Source organism: Eumetopias jubatus, unplaced genomic scaffold, assembly GCF_037043125.1.
Source record: "Eumetopias jubatus isolate StellerSeaLion01/CBP00866 unplaced genomic scaffold, mEumJub1_p1.0 scaffold_4, whole genome shotgun sequence".
Lineage (NCBI taxonomy): Eukaryota > Metazoa > Chordata > Mammalia > Carnivora > Otariidae > Eumetopias > Eumetopias jubatus.
Window position 1 is genome coordinate 42,744,155 of NW_028274810.1, and position 19,067 is coordinate 42,763,221.

The window sequence follows — 19,067 nt, forward strand, 5'->3', positions numbered from 1 at the left end:
TTCTAGCTTCTCCCCTTGCTTATCTGTAAATTCCCAATCCAGCACTGGCAGACTTGGCCATCTATCACCCATTTATTTGTTTAATTCCAATATAAATATATAGCAGTATTAGAATTGTTAACTCTTATGTGGGAAATAACTACATCAGTTAGAATATGTGCTTATGTGCAATTCCTTTTGCCTTTAGTCTTAGAGATGCCGCTCATCTCCAAAGTTACCTAGGTCAGGACCTTTTCCTTCTTACCCTCTCAGTGAGATTTATAATACGGTTAGATCTTGCATCAGTTTATATTCCTTCTAGAATCCCCTGACCTTCTAAATGATTTTTTAAAAATTTGCATACCTTAAGGTTCACCTTTAAAGTTTTATGGGTTTTGACAAATGCATAATGTATGCATCCAAGATTACAGTATCATATAGAATAATTTCATTAATATAAAAAAATCACCTTTGTGTCATGTTCAGCCCTCCTGCCTTCCCCCAAGCTTCTGATCTTTTTACTGCCCTTATAGTTTTATCTTTTATAAAATGTCATATAATTAGAATTATATAACCTTTTCAGACTGAAGAAATTTAATTTTTAAATGCTCTTTTCTAGTATCCTTAGAAACTGTTTTGGAATGACCTTGATGTAAGTTTTGTCCAGATGTCCACCTAGTATAATACCTCTGCAGTATCCTTTGATGGTGATCATTCAGTATCTGTTTGAACTTAACAGTGACAGAGAACTCACTACTTTGTCATTTTTTTTTTTTTAAAGATTTTATTTATTTGACAGAGACACAGCGAGAGAGGGAACACAGGCAGGGGGAGTGGGAGAGGGAGAAGCAGGCTTCCCACCGAGCAGGGAGCCCGGTGCGGGGCTCAATCCCAGGACCCTGGGATCATGACCTGAGCCGAAGGCGGACGCTTAACGACTGAGCCACCCAGGCGCCCCGAGAACTCACTACTTTATGAAATCTTTGCTTCTGTTGAGCCTCAGATTCTTCCCTAGAACTTCTGCTCAGTGATGGGAGTTTGACTTTGAGGTGACTTGAAATAGGTCTCTTCCTTTTTCTATATAGCAGACTTTCATATGTTCTCTTGGATCATCTACATTTCTTTAAGTTTTCTGCTTTTCAGAACCCTAGCTGGTTAGCAACTTCTGAGTATACTTCAGTATTAAATATGGTGTTCAGGATGTAATCTTATACATTGGCTACACTGCTTTCTCTGTGGTTTCTTTTGCCATTTTCTCAAGTTTATCTTAACACATTGCAGCCATATTAGCCTTCCAAATGCAAAGATTTTCTTTTATCGTCATGGTTCAAAAGTTGCACCTGCTCCCTATTGCATTAGAGTGGTATTTCTTTATGAGGATATGTTTCAGAATTATCTGTGGAGTTTTGTTTCTGTTTTTAAATATAGGTGCTCAAGCTGTATCTCTGGGAATTCTGGAAATAGAAAGTGATTTTAGAGACTCTTATTCTGTAGAAGAGGAGACTGAAAGCCTGATAGGCTAATCTATTTGATCTTCTCAGAATGGGACTAGAACTCATATTTCTTGTCCTGTTGAATCTATAGTTCTTTCATTTTATTTATTTTTAAAGATTTTATTTATTTATTTGACAGAGAGAGACACAGTGAGAGAGGGAACACAAGCAGGGAGAGTGGGAGAGGGAGAAGCAGGCTTCCTGATGAGCAGGGAGCTCGATGTGGGGCTTGATCCCAGGACCCTGGGATCGTGACCTGAGCCGAAGGCAGACGCTTAACGACTGAGCCACCCAGGCATGCCTATAGTTCTTTCATTTAAAGATTTTTATTTTGTGTTCTCAACTTCCCCTCATGTATTTTCTCTAGACTATCACTATTACTTCAATGTGTGTCACACTTAACCTGCCTTTGTGCTTTTCCTTGCACTATTTATTCTACCTGGAATATCTTAACCTTCTTTTCTATTGAAATACACAAATTTTCAGTGTTTACTTGGTTTTTACTTCTTCTGTGAAATAGTGCTTGTGGCTCCCAGGAATGATCACTTTGTTTACAACATGGTTGGTCAAATTTTATGTATGATCTTCTCTTGCAGTATATTAATCATTATAATTTTTGTCGATTTTGGGAATTGACTAGGAATTTTATAAGCTTCCTTGTTTTTTAGTATTTAAATAAGCAATTACCAATATACACATGCACACTGTCTTACCTTAATTGTAATGATCAAGATGTAGGATTGCATGTTGATTATACTTGCATCCTTCAGAATGGCTGACTTAGTGCTATATATATAGTGAGCATACTTGGTAAGTGTTTGCATTCATACAAGTTTAAGCTAATATTACATGTTTTTGAGCAGCTGCTTCACACTTTAACATCATAATTGAACTTAGGATCAGTGGGGAGGCTCACAATTTTCTGTGCTTGTTAAGGCAAGGCTTGTTCATGCCATCCTGTATTTGGGTTTGCCTGTTTTGTAGTTCAATACCATATTTTTGTTTATATGGTTAAATTTCATCTTGTCTAGTATTCTAGCTTGCTTGTTATTTTTTAATCCTGATTTTTTTCATCTACAGTATTTGCTATCCTTCTCAGCTTCATGTCATCCGTAAACTTGGTAAGTATGCCTTTTATCTGTCCCTCTAAGTCTTACATGTGGAAAAGGACCAAGGCAATATGTATCTTTAGCATACCTAAAAAACTTATAAGAGCATACATACCATTATAATAGTGTTCTATATACAGTCATTTAACCACTGAAAAGTCACCCAAATAACTATTCAGTTATTTATATTTTCTTTTGTGGTTTTTGTTTTCATCTTTTGCTTTCATCTTTATGAGCACTTTCTATGTCTCTTTTGAATCTTAATGTGCTATGGAACAGTACAAGAAATAGAAAAATGGACTTTGTTTCAGGGATCGCACACTATAATAAATGAGATAAGACATACTTATAAACTAGTGGCATAGGTGCACCTTTAAATGCTTGCCTTGAGGAAATACACTATTCAGTGACCTACAGCCAGAACAGCCAATTTCTTCATAAACCATAGCCATTATATTTCACATAATATCATTTTGAAAGTAACCTCTGTGAGAGTAAAGCCATTAATGTATCATGAGTAGACGTTGTGAAGTAGGGGAAACTTATCCCTTAGATCAGTTACTTGGCATACTTCTTGCTGTGGGCAGAGCTGATAAACCCAGGTCTCAAATAGGATTCTGTATGAAGAAAAGATTGACTTAATGCTGTATTTATGTATACAGTATTAAGTGAGCCCATTTTTAATTCAGAAAAAATGTGAAATGACCAGAATTTTTTTGTATTTTTATTTTATTTTAATTCCAGTGTGGTTAACATTCAGTGTTACATTAATTTCAGGTATACAATATAGTGATTCAACAATTCTATACATTGCTCAGTGCTCATTACAACAAGTGTACTCCTTAATCCCCATCACCTGTTTCATGCATCCACCCACCACTCACCTCCCCTCTGGTAACCATCAGTTTATTAGAGTTATGAGTCTCTTTCTTGGATTGTCTCTCTCTCTCTCTCTTTTTTACTCCTTTGCTTATTTCTTAAATTCCACTATGAATGGAAGCATATGGTATTTGTCTTTCTCTGACTGACTTATTTCACTTAGCATTATACAGTGAATGACCAGAATTGAACAAATGGCTTATAATCATAGAATGTTTTACTTTGCAGAAAGCTTTTGGAATTACTTATCTGGTCCATTCTTCTCATTTTGTAGCTGAGGAAGCCAAGGCCCAAGGTTTAATGACTTGAATAACATCCCATAGTTAGTTGCTGATAGAGCTGGGACTTGAACCAGGACTTCTCTGTGAATCTTAAAGTTCTAGAAGTAGAAGTGTTCTGTCTAACATTTTCTTCCTAGAAAACTTTCCCTTTAAAAAAGTGCAGTATCTCATGCATATAATACTAATGAAATATTGACAGGCAGATACGGAATAACTATGAAATCAAACAGCCTATAATTGTTCAACCACAATCCAGGTTAAGATACACAATATGGATAGTACTCCAGAAGTCCTCCTCTGTGAATAGTTCCTTAGTTACATTCCCTTACTTTTCTGGGAGATAACCACTATCCCACTTTTGTGAAAATCCTTCTTTGCTGTTTTAAAAGGTTTTACTACTTAATTGTGTATCCCTAAATAATAAAGTTTAGTTTTTGAACCACACTGCATATACTCTTTTGTGATTTATTATGTTTGTGGTAGTCATCTGTGTTGGTACACATAGATGTATTTTGTTCATTTTCATTGCTGTATAGTATTCCACTGTATATCTATACCACAGTTTATCTCTGTTGTTTTTTTTTTTTAGGTGGACATTTGGGTTGCTTCTGGTTTTGGATTATCATGAATAAGTTTGCAATAAATACATGCCATTGTGTATATTCAAGAGTTTCTTGAGGTTATATACTACATATGGGATGTCTGGGTCTTGGTGTGTCTGCATTTTCAGTCTTGTTAATTATGAACTGAGATATACTAGTCCATTCTGAGAGGGCTCTTTACTTCCTTTTCACCCTTACTCCTAGGGTGTAGTCCTCCAGGATCCAAGACCAAAGCTTAGGCTTGTTTTCCAGAGCTTCTACCTTTGGTAGGCCCTACACTCCCAATTTTAATCTTCTATCATTTTAAGCTATCAGAAACACTGCTCAGCTTCCTCTTCAATCCAGTAAATAAATTGCTCCAGGGCAAAAGTGCCCCCAAACATGTTTTAACTTTCTGGTTTTCATCTTATCATGGATCTTAATTTGGTACAATCTCATGAGTCTGTTAGCTCTTTGCGACTTTTAAGAGCTTTTAAGTATTTTTTCCAGCTTGTCTTCAATGAAGCGTTCCTTCTGAATTTGCCTCATCTGTATTTTTTTTAAATTTTTTTAGTATTTATTTTAGAGAGTGAGAATGAGAGAGAGAGAGAGAGAGCACCTGAGAGGGGGTAGGGTCAGAGAGAGAAGCAGACTCCCCGCCAAGCAGGGAACCCAATGCGGGACTCGATCCAGGGACTCCAGGATCATGACCCGAGCCGAAGGCAGAGGAAATTTGTCCCCATTGAGCTTTTAGTTTTAATTATCATATATTAAAAATTTGAATTTGCAGGGTGCCTGGGTGGCTCAGTCATTAAGTGTCTGCCTTCGGCTCGGGTCATGATCCCAGGGTCCTGGGATTGAGCCCCGCATCGGGCTCCCTGCTCAGTGGGAAGCCTGCTTCTCCCTCTCACGCTCTCTCTGCTTGTGTTCCCTCTCTTGCTATCTCTCTCTGTCAAATAAATAAAATCCTTAAAAAATGTTTTTGAATTTGCTTCCTTTTCAAAGCATCTTTGTTTTTGTAGTTTCCTATTCCCTGTAGCTGTTTTCAAGCTTGTCTTTTATTACTCTGTCTTGCTTTTTTGTATGCTTGGTAATTTTTAAATAAGCGCTCTTTACTTTTTTTTTAAAAGATTTTATTTATTTATTTGACAGAGAGAGAGCACAAGTAGGCAGAGTAGCAGGCAGAGGGAGAGGAAGAAGCGGGCTCTCTGCTGAGCAGGGAGCCCGATGCGGGGCTTGATCCAAGGACCCTGGGATCATGACCTGAGCCGAAGGCAGCCGCTTAACCGACTGAGCCACACAGGCGCCCCAGTGCTCTTTACTTTCTTTAGAAAATTCTTTATGGGTTATCTTTGAGGCCTCGGATGAATATGTGTTCTTCCAGAGAAAATTGCATTTGCCTCTGTGGGTATCTTGGTGGGGGATGGGTGTGTGCGCATCAGTCCAGAAACACTGCTTTATAAACTGTAGTTGTGGCTTTGGTTGTTTAAGGCCACCTAGGTAATACTATTTGGACTGTCTTGTGGTGACAGCTTTTTGTGGTTGAAATTTTTACCTGCTCCTTTTCTCAGTCCCAAAGCAACTCTTCTATGGGATGGGAGTGAGAGGTCCTGAAGGAAGAGCATCTCCTATTAGACTATCTACATCAGTGGCTTTGTCTTCTGTTTCCTAGGCAAGTGAAGTACAGAAAATTGAGCCCAGACTTACATGGTCCAGTTTATGCCTTCACTTAGATTTTGGCCTGTTAATAAAAGAATTCGTAGTATCTTACCAGTTTTTCCATGATTTTAAAATAAACAGGTACATGGTTTTTTCTTAACTTGTCTTTAATTCAGCATTTTCAGTTATTTTTCAATACAGAATTGATCATTATACCTGGAAAGGCATATTATCAGAAGTTAAGGTATTCATTTCTGTCTTAACACAGAGCATCATAAAAGGCTTTTTGATCTTCTTAATGACTTTTGGATTTTCATAGTAAATGAGAAATCATTTATGAATTATTGAATTTTTGCTGTTCTACAGTTTCAGTGTTTGAAACCTTTCATGAAGAAAAAGTATCATACATCTTTTGTTTTACTAAATTGATAATTTTAAAATATGTATGTTCTCATATCAAAATAATTTCTATTCAGTCATGTATATACTGAGCTCAGTATTTTGCTGAAAGTAGAAGTACCATACATGATTTGAAATGATGGTGTAGAGTAAATTGAAGCATTTCCCCCAAAACTGTTTTACACTGGTAAATTGGTAGGATGAAATTTATTGCTGTTTAAAATTGCCTGATTGTTATTCCTGAGAACCGATTCACTTTATATAGTTTTATCCTGTTGAAAATGATATCCAGCATATGTCTTGCTCTTTTTTCTTACTTCCTCCTGTTCACCAGTGCATACATGTGTGCATTTGTACACATATGCACACATGTGAAAACATATTGGTTAGCTTTTAAGTTTTTTCTATACTCCTTTCCCTTTTCTTTGTACAGTATAGTTAAATGAATACATTTTTAAACATTTTGAAATATTTATTTATTTGAGAGTCAGTGTGGGGTTGGGGGGGAAGGCAGAGGGAAAGGGAGAGAGAGAATCTCAAGCAGACTCTGCTGAGCGTGGAACCTGATATGGGGCTTCATCTCATGACTCTGAGATCATGACCTGAGCCAAAAATCAAGAGTGGGACGCTTAACCCACTGAGCTACCAGGCGTCCCCGAATACATTTATTTTTATGTTGCCTTTCTCTCGTTTTTTTTCAGTGTTATTTAATTAAGTTCAGTGTTCATAGGATAATCGAGCTGTTTTTTTTCAGTAGCAAAATGTAATGAATTGCTTCTTCATTACTCAGTTTTTATTTAGGAAATTATAAAAATTTAAAAAGCTGGAAGAATAGTATGGTAAGCATCTGTATCGCCTTCAGCTAAATTCATCAGTTGTTAACATTTTGTAATATTCTCTCCCTCTCTCCCTTTCCCCTCATCTTCCTTCCCATCCCATATACTTTTTAGTTTTTTAAGATTTTATTTATTTATTTGATAGAGCGAGAGATTGAACACAAGCAGTGGGAAGTGGGAGAGGGAGAAGCAGGCTTCCTGCTGAGCAGGGAGCCCGATGTGGGGCTCAATCCCAGGACCCTGAGATCATGACCTAAGCCGAAGCAGATGCTTAATGACTGAGCCACCCAGGCGCTCCCCCCTTTTTTTACTTTTTTAAGCTGAGATATTTAAAAGTATATTGTAGACTCATCACCCCTTACTTTAGTATGTATCTCCTAAAAAGAAGAATATTCTTTGGGACGCCTGGGTGGCTCAGCCGGTTAAGTGTCTGCCTTTGCTCAGATCATGATCCCAGTGTCCTGGGATCAAGCCCCATATTGGGCTCCCTGCTCAGAGGGGAGCCTGCTTCTCCCTCTCCCCCCACCCCCCGCTCATGCTCTCTCTCTCTCTCGCTCTGTACTCTTTCTCTCTCAAATAAATAAAATCTGAAAAAAAAATATTCTCTTGCATAACGTTAAATATCTTATTGTACCTCAGTAGTCTGGCATTGATAGAATAAAATATATAATCCACAATCTGTATTTACATTTTTCCGTCTATACCCAGAAATATCCCCGAAAAGTTTATTTCCCCCTCTCTGGGACCTAATTCGTGACTATACATTATACTTGGTTGTCATGTCTCTGTATCTTTAATCTATAGCAGGGCCTAGCAGACTTTTTCTTAAATAGTCAGATAGTAAATAATTTTGGCTTTGGGAATCAGCTGCGCTTTGCAACTACTCCACTCTGTGATTGTATTTAGAAAGCAGCCATAGACGTTATCTAAACAGATGAGTGTGGCTATGTTCTAATAAAACTTTATTTATAGAGGGGGCCTGGGTGGCTCAGTTGGTGAAGCATCTGACTCTTGATTTTGGCTCAGGGTTGTGAGATCTAGCCCCATGTTGGGCTCTGCGCTGGGTGTGGAGCCCGCTTCAGATTCTCTCCCTCTCCCTCTTTCCCATTTCTTTCTCTCTCCCAAAATAAACACACACACACACACACTTTATTTATAGAAACAGGCTAAAGGTTGTAGACCTCTGATCTAGAATAGTTTGTTTTGTTTTTTTTTAAAGATTTTATTTATTTCTCAGATGGAGAGAGAGAGAGCACAAGCAGGCAGAGGGAGAAGCAGACTTCACGCCGGGCAGGGAGCCCAATGTGGGACTCGATCCCAGGACCCTGAGATCATGACCTGAGCTGAAGGCAGCCACCTAACTGACTGAGCCACACAGGCGTCCCTAGAATAGGTTTTTTTGTGTTTTTTTTTTTAATTTTTATTTTTTAAGTACGCCCAGCATAGAGCCTAATGTGTGGGGCCTGAACCCACACAACCCCCAAGATCAAGATCTGAGCTGAAAATGGGAGTCTGATGCTCAACTGACTGAGCCACCCAGGTGCCCCTAGAATAGTTGTGTTTTTTTTTTTTAAGATTCATTTATTTATTTTAGAGAAAGAGAGCAAGAGGGGCAGAGGGAGAGTCTTAAGCAGACTCTGCAAAGCATGGGGCTTGATCTCATGACCCTGAGATCATGCCCTGTGCCAAAATCAAGGGTCAGCGCTTAACTGACTGGGCCACCCAAATGCCCCTATGTAAATGTTTTATATTCACAGATGTGAATAAAGCATTCAAGAGGACTTGGATAATGAAGGGTAGTCAAAATAACTTAGATTTAGAATTGGAAAGTATTAATATTTTAATAAAATAAAATTCCATAGTATAAAAGCTAAACTTACTTTACGTTGAAGACGTGAGACAATAAAATTAACAATTCTTTGCCACAGGTAAGCCTACTATTTGTAGCAGTGGATTTAGTTTAGAAACAGATAAATAATTTTTGATAGGTTTAATACAGAGTTGTCCTTGTGGGAATGCTATAACTATATTTTCATTCACACAAAAGTATATACATTTAAAAAATCATTCTACAGATTACTTGGTTGAGTGAGTAGTAGCAAATGTGTGAAAGTAGCCTGTTTTGCTGGAATTAAAGAGTTGCAGTATTTTTAGTGCTTGAATTTCCTTTAAATATCTGTATGAACATCTGTGGTGATTGGGTGCTATACTGCCATCTTTTATTGGTTTTTGACAGAGACAGTGTTTTTCTTCATATTGTGCCTTTATCACAATTTGATTCTGGTTTGACTCTATAACTTGTAAAAGTCTATTTCCTTTTCTACATAGCTGTGTGTTAAAGACTGAAACAATATTCTATTGGAGGTTTTAATTTCTTGGGTAAATATTCTCAGAATCTTAACCATTCCTCACATCACATCTTCACAATAAATGGCTGGTATGATCTTGACAAATTACTTAGTCTGTGCCTTGGTTTCCTTATTTGTGAAATAGTGATAATGGTACCTATCTTGTAAGTGTATAGTGAGGACTGTGTTATTATACTTAAAATACAACATCTGGCTTATACATTCAGTAAATGTTAAGACACTTATTATTTCTTATTACATACTTTCTCATCCACCTTGTCTCTTCATGAACCTGGTTGTCTCTTTTAAAGCAAAGCTGAATACAGTAGTAGGTGTGATCTGACCAGCCTAGGAAGAGTATAGTGGTTAATTCCTCCATTAATTTGGATTGAAGTTGAAGTTTTCTCTTTATAATTCATTGTGGAGAATTTCAAACATACAAAAAAAGTAGACCAGCTAGGATGATGGACCTCACATACCCATCCTCTATCCCCAACAACATGGTCAGTCCTATCCATTTGCTTCATACAGTTTTCTCCTTCTCTGTTATACCTAAGTCCATGCCTGATTTGCTTTGATAATTACTAAAGCTTTTAGGATAGTGCCTTAATTCTCTTAGTAAATAATTATCAAATTAATGAACAAATGAGTCTTGCCTTGATTGATGTCTGGATCAGTTTCTAGTAGTTTGCATTTGGAGGTGAAGTGGATGGGTAGGTGGGAGGGATTGAAAATAGATTTGACTGTATCATACTGGTTTTTTAGATGTCACCCTAGTTTTTTATGATTCCATTTCTGCATAGGAATATAAATGGTAATCTTACTGGTAAAAAATCTCTGAGGACTCTAGGGGCGCCTGGGTGGCTCAGTTGTTAAGCGTCTGCCTTCGGCTCAGGTCATGATCCCAGGGTCCTGGGATTGAGCCCCGCATCGGGCTCCCTGCTCGGTGGGAAGCCTGCTTCTTCCTCTCCCACAGTGTCTCTTGTTAAATAAATAAATAAAATCTTTAAAAAAAAAAAATCTCTGAGGACTCTACTCAAATGATTCAAGTTAGCTGGTCTAGAAGACTTGAGTTTACCACTTTCTTACAGTCTTTTCACTTATTCCGGACTTTAAGTCTTTTACCAGTGTTTATCGTGGGACTTCAATTTGTTAATTATTTTATCTTGATTAAAGAGAAGCAAATAGAGTTTGAAGAGTTCTGTTTTGTCATCTCTTTTGAAAAAATAATTTAAATACAGTAAAATTTGTTACAGTTTATTGGTTTCAAAGAGAGGCCTTTCTTCCCAGCATCAACAACTGACTACAGTGCTTTTTTTCAAGCCTGTGCTTATTTTTTCCATAACTGTGTTCTTACTTGTTCCTTATTAATTGTTATTGTGCTTTCAGCAGTTTGCTGAAAGTTTAATAGACTCATACTCATTTTTATATTAATGATACAGAAGTATGTAAGTCTTGCTTTAAACAGAGATCAGTCATAACGACACCATGACAAGTCTTTGGTTATTCAGCTAGTGGGGAAGGAGTTCTGGAGGTGAAGTATGCCAGTTAAGAGTATTGTAGAGAGGCTAGGTTCTCGTACTTAGCTGACTATACCATCATCTTAAGATTGTGTCTTGGTGAGCCTGCTTCATGGAAATAGCTAGCACAGGCAGGGTTTGTGCACTCCATATACCTCACAGCAAATGGGGGCTTCGTGGAAGTGGGTTTAGACTTAACCTCTGTAACTTATCCAGGAGTGTCTTGGTAAGGTTCCTGCTTTCCAATTATGTTCTGGCTTTTAAATAAAAGTATCTCTAGCTTGAGAGGAGTCTTACCCTTCAGTGTTACTAGTTTTTACCTTAATTATTAACATTTCAAGAGCAAGAATAGGTATGTTATAGGCAGGGGCTGGAGAAGTGTCCTGATAGAGAAGGCCATGTTGCAATTATGCTGTGGCTGTGAACCTCAAAATTGCGTTGTTTTACCTTTGAAATTTCTGCTAGTTTGCTGACTTCTGAACTTAAAAGATTCAGTATACTTTTTGATTGCACAAGACATGTCTGTTCATTTGTTCATTCAAAAATATTTATTGATCATCTCTGTCCTGGGAAGTGTGCTGCACACTGGATAAACAAACAGTGAACTTCTCAGATGTGTTTGCCATTATGGAGTTTACAGTCTATTTGGGAAATGCAGTGAAATTTATTTGAAGCCATAAAGAAAAATTGTGTTTTACCTACACATTTAAGGACTTAACCACTTATTTTGAAGCGAACTTGGAATGACTTTTTTTTTCATTCTTTTTGCAAAGTGTATTTGAACATTCAGGACTTTTGGGTTAACATATTCCCATATGTGCATTGATATTTGAAAATAGACATTAGAGAGGCAGGACAATCTGAATCAGAGAGATGAAGAGAATTAACTAGTACCATAGTGAGATTTCAGGATAATGGCAGATAGTAGGTTTGTGTGGGTAAAATTATATGTTGTGCTAAACAGACCTTTTAGGTAGGGAGTAAGTATCTTTAAGGCCTTTCTTCTTTGAAAATGTTCAATACTTAAGAATTGCTTGGAAAGTAAACTTCCTGTAGAGTGAAAGTATAATAGAAAGAGCAAATGAGAACCATGACGCCTAAAATCATGTCTTAATTATTGTACAGTTGGCTTAACTCTGGGTAAGAAAATGTACCTCGGATTCCTTATTCCAACAGAATACAACAGGGGGGCTGAATTTGCTGATCCCTCCTAGTGCTAAAACCTTATGATTTTATTTTATTTTTTATTTAACAGTTTCTTAATGACTTTGTTGGAAAGTCAAGATGCTTCTTATTTTCTGTACTTACTCAGGTTCAAGAGTTAAAAACTTAAGATGGGGAAATAAGGCTTTGCTTTCTCTAACTGATATTTTCTGACTAGGTACTTCGTAACTCAGGAAGACCTCATTTATTCCCAGTAATATGTTTTACTAAACTCTTTCAGGTAACTTTAAAAAGACTGTGTGGCTTAATAGTAGATCATGGCTTGAACTCAGTTTTTATTTATTGTTGTTACTAGAAAATTTTAGTGAGGTATTTTTCTTTGTCTCTGTAGTTATCAGAGACTGTTACAGACGATTGCTGTACTTGAAGCTCAGCGTTCTCAAGCAGTCCAGGACCTTGAAAGTTTAGGCAAACACCAGAAAGAAGCACTAAAAAATCCCATTGGATTTGTGGAGAAACTCCAGAAGAAGGTATATATTGAGCACTTTTTAAGATTTATTGAAATATATTCATTAACAACTTGATTTATTCTTTTAATATGGGTATGAACTTTTTTAAATGTTTAATTTTTTCCCCCTCTAAACTAACCATACTACTGAAGGCAGGATACTTCCTTCCTAAGCATCCCTTGCTCCCCCCCAAGAGAATATACTCCAATGAAAATAGCCGAGAGGTTTAATTGGATATTTATATTAGGAACTTGATGTTCCATTCCCTAGCCATTTTTAGGATCTTTTCCTGTTACCTTTCTCATCTTAGGTAAAAAGGAAAAGAGGGTTTTCTTTCTTCTTTCACAACTTCAGGATTAATAAAGCGAAAAGAAAAAATACTTCAGGATTTGTTAACTGCTTTAGTTTTGAGGTACTTTTGTAACTCTCCATGTAGTGTGATAGAAAACATTGGTGATAAAAACAAAAACTATTTTAAATGTCTTTAAGGTTATGGTTGCCAAGTCCATGAAGAGGAAGTATAAATTTTAATGCCCTTGTAATGTCCTTTACTTTAGTGTAAAAATTCCCTTTAATTTTCTCTTTTCCTTAAAACAGAACTTTCATATTTAACAGTTAATCATTTGAAAGTGATTCATGTTTTTATAACTCTCTTGTATGTAAGTATGGATAATCTAGATGTGTATTTATACTGCAGTATGTATCTTGAATTAGGGACTCACAAATTTAATAAATTTGAGAGGCATAATACTAATCAACGTTATGTGAAAACATTAAAACTGAGAAACTATGATAAAGAATCTTCTCCACCTTAAAAAACAAAATAATAACTTAGTATAGTTATTAGTTACCAATTTTTAATGAGTCACAAAAGTGGTCTACCAGGTGTTGAGGGAACAGCCCTGGGGACTTTGTTTCATCTAGTTGTATTAATTTATTATTTGGATTTTTTAAGCTATATTATTTACTTGGCAATCATTACTTTCTCATATCATAATGAATGTAGAATTTATATATTGATTTGCTAAGACTTCTAAACTTTTTAGGACCCTATTTACCCACTTTGTAGTCTGAGTCAACTTAGGTGTTTATTGATTCTGCATCGCCATTACTAAACATTTCTAGTGCAAAAAGATACAGTACTTATTATAGTGGTTACTTACAATTGATTCAACTAAAACAGGTGGTGATAGAAGAGTTAATATTAGTAAAAAAATTATTAACCTTGATCTTTATTCATGTTCTCTGGTGGGCAAAAAAGATGCAATTAGGCTTTTTTACTAGATTTATATGCAGTTGGTTATTTGCTAGTTCTCCATTTCCAGGTTTAGTTTAGAACTTAATTTCTTTTCACTTTATCTCAGAGATGTGATATTGGCCATCTTAACATTTTTAATCAAAATGTATGGAATTACATTAAATCTAGATACTTAGTAATCGTGAAAGACTTAATGTTCCTTGGAAAGAAATTTTTCAACTGGATTTAATTTAGAAGTTTGATTTTTCCATTTTGTGTATGTGTGTGTTTACTTACCTATACAGATATTTCAGCTTATGATGGGTTATGTCCCGATAAACCTGTCTTAAGTTGAAAATATTTTAAGTCGAAATGCATTTAATACACCTAACCTACTGAACATCACGTAGCTTAGCCTAGCTCACCATAAAGGTTCTCAGAACACTGAACATTAACCTACAGTTGGGCAAAATCATCTCACACAGAGCCTATTTTATAATAAAGTATTGACTATTTCATGTAATTCATTGAATACTACACTGAAAGTCAAAAAGGGGATGGTTGTACGGGTACAGAATAGTTGTCAGTGTCTAGATTTTCTATCCTTCTGATCCCGTGGCTCACCGGGTGCTGTGGCTCGCGGCTACTGCCCAGCAGCATGAGAGAGGATCGTACTACATACATCTCACTACCCTGGGGAGACATCACTATTCAAAATTCGAAGCATGGTTTCTACCATATGTGTCACTTTTGCACCATCGTAAAGTCAAAAAATCATAAGTTGAACCGTCATAAGTTGGGTACCATCTGTACTTAATTGACTTACTTCTTTAGGTTTACTGTATTAGGTAAGTTGTTGACATGTGATCTGTTTGTTTTAGTGGACATTTAAAAACTCCTAATTGAAATTAAGGAAACTTGTGGTATATACTGGCATATAGAATGCAAGGAACTTTTTTTTTTTAAGATTTTATTTATTTGGCACAGAGAGAGAGATATATAGCAAGAGCAGGAATACAAGCAGGGGGAGTGGCAGAGGGAGAAGCAGGCTTCCCGCAGAGCAGGGAGCCCAATGCGGGACTCAATCCCAGGACCCTGGGACCATGACCCGAGCCGAAGGCAGACGCTTCACAACTGAGCCACCCAGGCGCCCCAAGAATGCAAGGAACATGGCTTATTAGCTTCCTTTGATATTACTGTCATTATTTTAAAGGCCCCTCTAATTCTACAAAAGTTGAGCCTTAGACTAACGTGTACTAGTATGATGATGGTGATAATGTAATATTTCATAAGCAAAATAAAAATTAAGAATTCTGGGGGCGCTGCCTGGCTCAGTCAGTTAAGTGCTGCCTTCAGCTCGGGTCGTGATCCCAGGGTCCTGGTGTCGTGCTCCCTGCTCAGTGAGGAGTCTGCTTCTCCCTCTCCCTCAGCCTGCTGCTTCCCCTGCTTGTGCTCTCTCTCTGCAATAAATAAATAACATCTTTTTTTTTTTTAAGATTTTTTTTATTTATTTGACAGAGACACAGTGAGAGAGGGAACACAAGCAGGGGGAGTGGGAGAGGGAGAAGCAGGCTTCCTGCTGAGCAGGGAGCCCGATGCGGGGCTTGATCCTAAGACCCTGGGATCGTGACCTGAGCCAAAAGCAGACGCTTAACAACTGAGCCACCCAGGTGCCCCAATAAATAAAATCTTAAAAAAAAAAAAACCAAAAAACTGTGTCAAACAGGATTTTGCTTGCCAGTTTCATAGTTTATGACCTGATGTTTTTCTCAACATTTTACTATGGAAAATGTTAAGTACACAGAAGAATTGGAAGTATTGTGTAGTTAACACACACATATTCACTGCTAGGTTCTACAATTAACATTTTACTATATTTGCTTTATCATGTATGACTCAATCCTTCATTCCATCTTATTTCAAGAATGAATTTCAAAGTGGCAGACATGAACACTTTACACCAAAACACTTCAGGATGCATATTATTACCTTTTAAATTCTTTTTTAAAACTTTTTTAACGTGAGATTTCCACACAGTGAAATTCAGAAATTCTAATTGTACCATTCTATGAGTTCTGACAAAAAACATACACCTATGTAACCCAAATCCCTATCAAAAGATATTTTGATTATAATGATCTGGTTTTAGTAATTATGACAACTAATGACTTCTCTAAAGGTAGTTGGTTAAGTAACTGAATTCCAAGTAGATTAAATGTGTAGTTTTGATTCTCAAGGTGTCATAATTTTTGTATATATGATAAGAATTATATGTAGTGAAAATAATTCATTGTTTTATGAATAAGTCATGAACTTAGGGGTATATTTAAAATGAATTCTGAGGGCGCCTGGGTGGCTCAGTCGTTAAGCGTGTGCCTTTGGCTCAGGTCATGATCCGAGGGTCCTGGGATCGAGCCCCACATCGGACTCCCTGCTCAGCGGGAAGCCTGCTTTTCCCTCTCCCACTCCCCCTGTTTGTGTTCCCTCTCTCGCTGTGTCTCTCTCTGTCAAATAAATAAATAAAATCTTTAAAAATAAATAAAATGAATTCTGTGTATCGGATCTCATCTTTTTCAATAAAACACATTTCATATGCTGTTCTTAAAGATAAAAACCTTTCTGGGGGCGCCTGGGTGGCTCAGTCGTTAAGCGTCTGCCTTTGGCTTGGGTCATGATCCCAGGGTCCTGGGATTGAGCCCCACATCGGGCTCCCTGCTCGGCGGGAAGCCTGCTTCTCCCTCTCCCACTCCGCCTGCTTGTGTTCCCTCTCTCGCTATCTCTCTCTGTCAAATAAATAAATAAATAAAATCTTAAAAAAAAAAAAGATAAAAACCTTTCTTAGTTTTGTTATTTATGTTTAAAGTGTATTAGTGATAAAAGTACAATATGTCTATATAGTTCAGCTTTAGAGCTATATCTAAAAATAGTGCTTTGTCTTATTAAATTCATTCTTCCTCTACTTGCTATCATTTTACTATTTAACGTTTAGACTATATTAACTTTATTGGCTCTTGGATTTAAACAGTGAACAGGAATGCCTAGTTGATGGTAATTTGGATTTGGAGTCCTCTGAAAATTTGGCTGTGGTAGATAATTTTTTGGATTAAATTTAGACTGTCACTTTATTTTTTTTTCTCCCAGGCTGATATAGGGCTTCCATATCCACAGAGAGTTGTTCAGTTGCCCGAGATTGTATGGGACCAATATACCAATAGCCTTGGGAACTTTGAAAGAGAATTTAAAAATCGTAAAAGACATACTAGGAGAGTTAAGCTTGTTTTCGATAAAGGTAAGAAATTACATGATAAGAATTTAAATAGAGAAATATCTGGCAGTCTTGCTTTAATAATCCTATACATGGTCTTCTCTTTAGTAGGTTTACCTGCTAGACCAAAAAGTCCTTTAGATCCTAAGAAGGATGGAGAGTCCCTTTCATATTCTATGTTGCCTTTGAGTGATGGTCCCGAAGGCTCAAACAGTCGTCCTCAGGTAAACAGTATAAAGCTTTGGAGCAGGAAAATTTGAACTATAGACAAAATATTTTAACATTTCATGGTTTGTATTCTTAAAATTTAAGCAGTCTTTCACTGAAGATAGTGGGGACATGAACTTGATGTTAAGAGAAATCTGGGTTGGAATCCCAGCTCTACCACTTACTAGCTGTGGAATGTCAGATGTCATTTATATTAAAGCCTCCAAACTGCAGTTTCCTTTTATATGAAATGTGATATTACCTGTGTTGTAGAGTTGTGTGAAGATTAAACGAGTAGTACATGTAACATGCCCCTTACAGTGTGTGACATGTACTCTTTATTCTAAAAATAAGAGGTCTGTGCAGTGTAATTTAACCAGGATTTGAGTCCTGGCCACTAGTAGTTAGATGAACCTTAATAGACATGTGGGTTCAGAATGGAAAAGTAACATTTCCTTTTCTTTAAGATGAAGTTGCTGTCATCCATGTTACAGGATTGCTAGGAGTATAAAAACTAAAGGAGTGTGAAAACATTTTGTAAATAATAAAAAAAGTATGCATTAAATAAATAATTTACTGAAATATTTTGAAATTAACAAAAAATTCCACAATATGGGGGCACCTGGGTGGCTTAGTTGGTTAAGCATCTGCCTTCAACTCAGATCATGATCCCACAGTCCTGGGATTGAGCCCCACATTGGGCTCCCTGCTCAGTAGGTAGCCTGCTTCTCCCTCTCTCCCTCTGCTGCTCCCCCTGCTTGTGCCTTCTCTCTCTCTCAAATAAATAAACAAAATCTTAAAAAAAAAAAATCCCACAATATGTGTTTTATTTCGCTACGTCAAATGGTAGTCTTTATTATTTTTGACAGAGGCCCTATTTTATATGCAGATGATAAGAGGACGCCTTTGTGATGATACCAAACCTGAAACATTTAACCAACTGTGGACTGTTGAAGAACAGGTAATATTTCTAAATTGTGTATGTTAAAGAAAAAAGATTCAGATTAGAGTCAGTATTATGACTAAGTGTATATTGTTGTAGATGATTCCTCTTAACTAAGAACTGAAAATATTAAACTTATTTTTGTATGGTTTTTTGCACACTTCAGGAATTTTGGATTTCGAGAATATATGAATTCCAGTTTGGGGATGGTTTTTAAAGAAGGAATCTGGGTTATAGGAAGGGGATTGAAAAAGATAGTGAAATGGGTGGAATAAAGTGTTTGTAATACAGCTTTGGAAGAGAAAAACCTGGGGCCAAGTAAAGCAGTGCCTCAGAATGAGTTCTTGTTTTTGTTATGGAGGGGACCTGACAAAGCCACGCCAGAGTATTGTTACGGTTTGGCATATGGCTAGGATTATTCATGGGTAGGGTTTGAGACACATCTCTGTTTCATATGAGGATTAACCCCAGAGCTATAATGAGTTCAGTGTTTATGAAAAGCTTTAGGAAATTTATTTCAAGCATCCAAATTATTCTGCATCTTTAGAACTGTGGGACAATTTAGGGGATAGGTAAGAATTTAAAAATCAAGTATTTGAATGGAAGACCACACAAAGGAAGGAAAAGTCTCTTAAATATTGTCTAAATCTGAATGAAT

The 19,067-nt window shown here is 36.8% G+C and overlaps 1 protein-coding gene across 6 annotated transcripts in view; it reads left to right on the plus strand.

Annotated features, from left to right (window-relative positions):
- Positions 1–19,067, plus strand: part of ZZZ3 (zinc finger ZZ-type containing 3) — a 101,252-nt gene that overhangs the window by 69,058 nt on the left and 13,127 nt on the right. For 5 of the 6 annotated variants that reach the window (XM_028102451.2, XM_028102450.2, XM_028102452.2 and 2 more), the window contains 4 exons: positions 12,640–12,778; positions 17,136–17,283; positions 17,368–17,483; positions 18,356–18,427. In XM_028102451.2, the coding sequence (XP_027958252.1) occupies positions 12,640–12,778; positions 17,136–17,283; positions 17,368–17,483; positions 18,356–18,427 (475 nt within the window). The remainder of the gene's footprint in view (positions 1–12,639; positions 12,779–17,135; positions 17,284–17,367; positions 17,484–18,355; positions 18,428–19,067) is intronic. The other variant, XM_028102454.2, reaches the window with a different exon arrangement.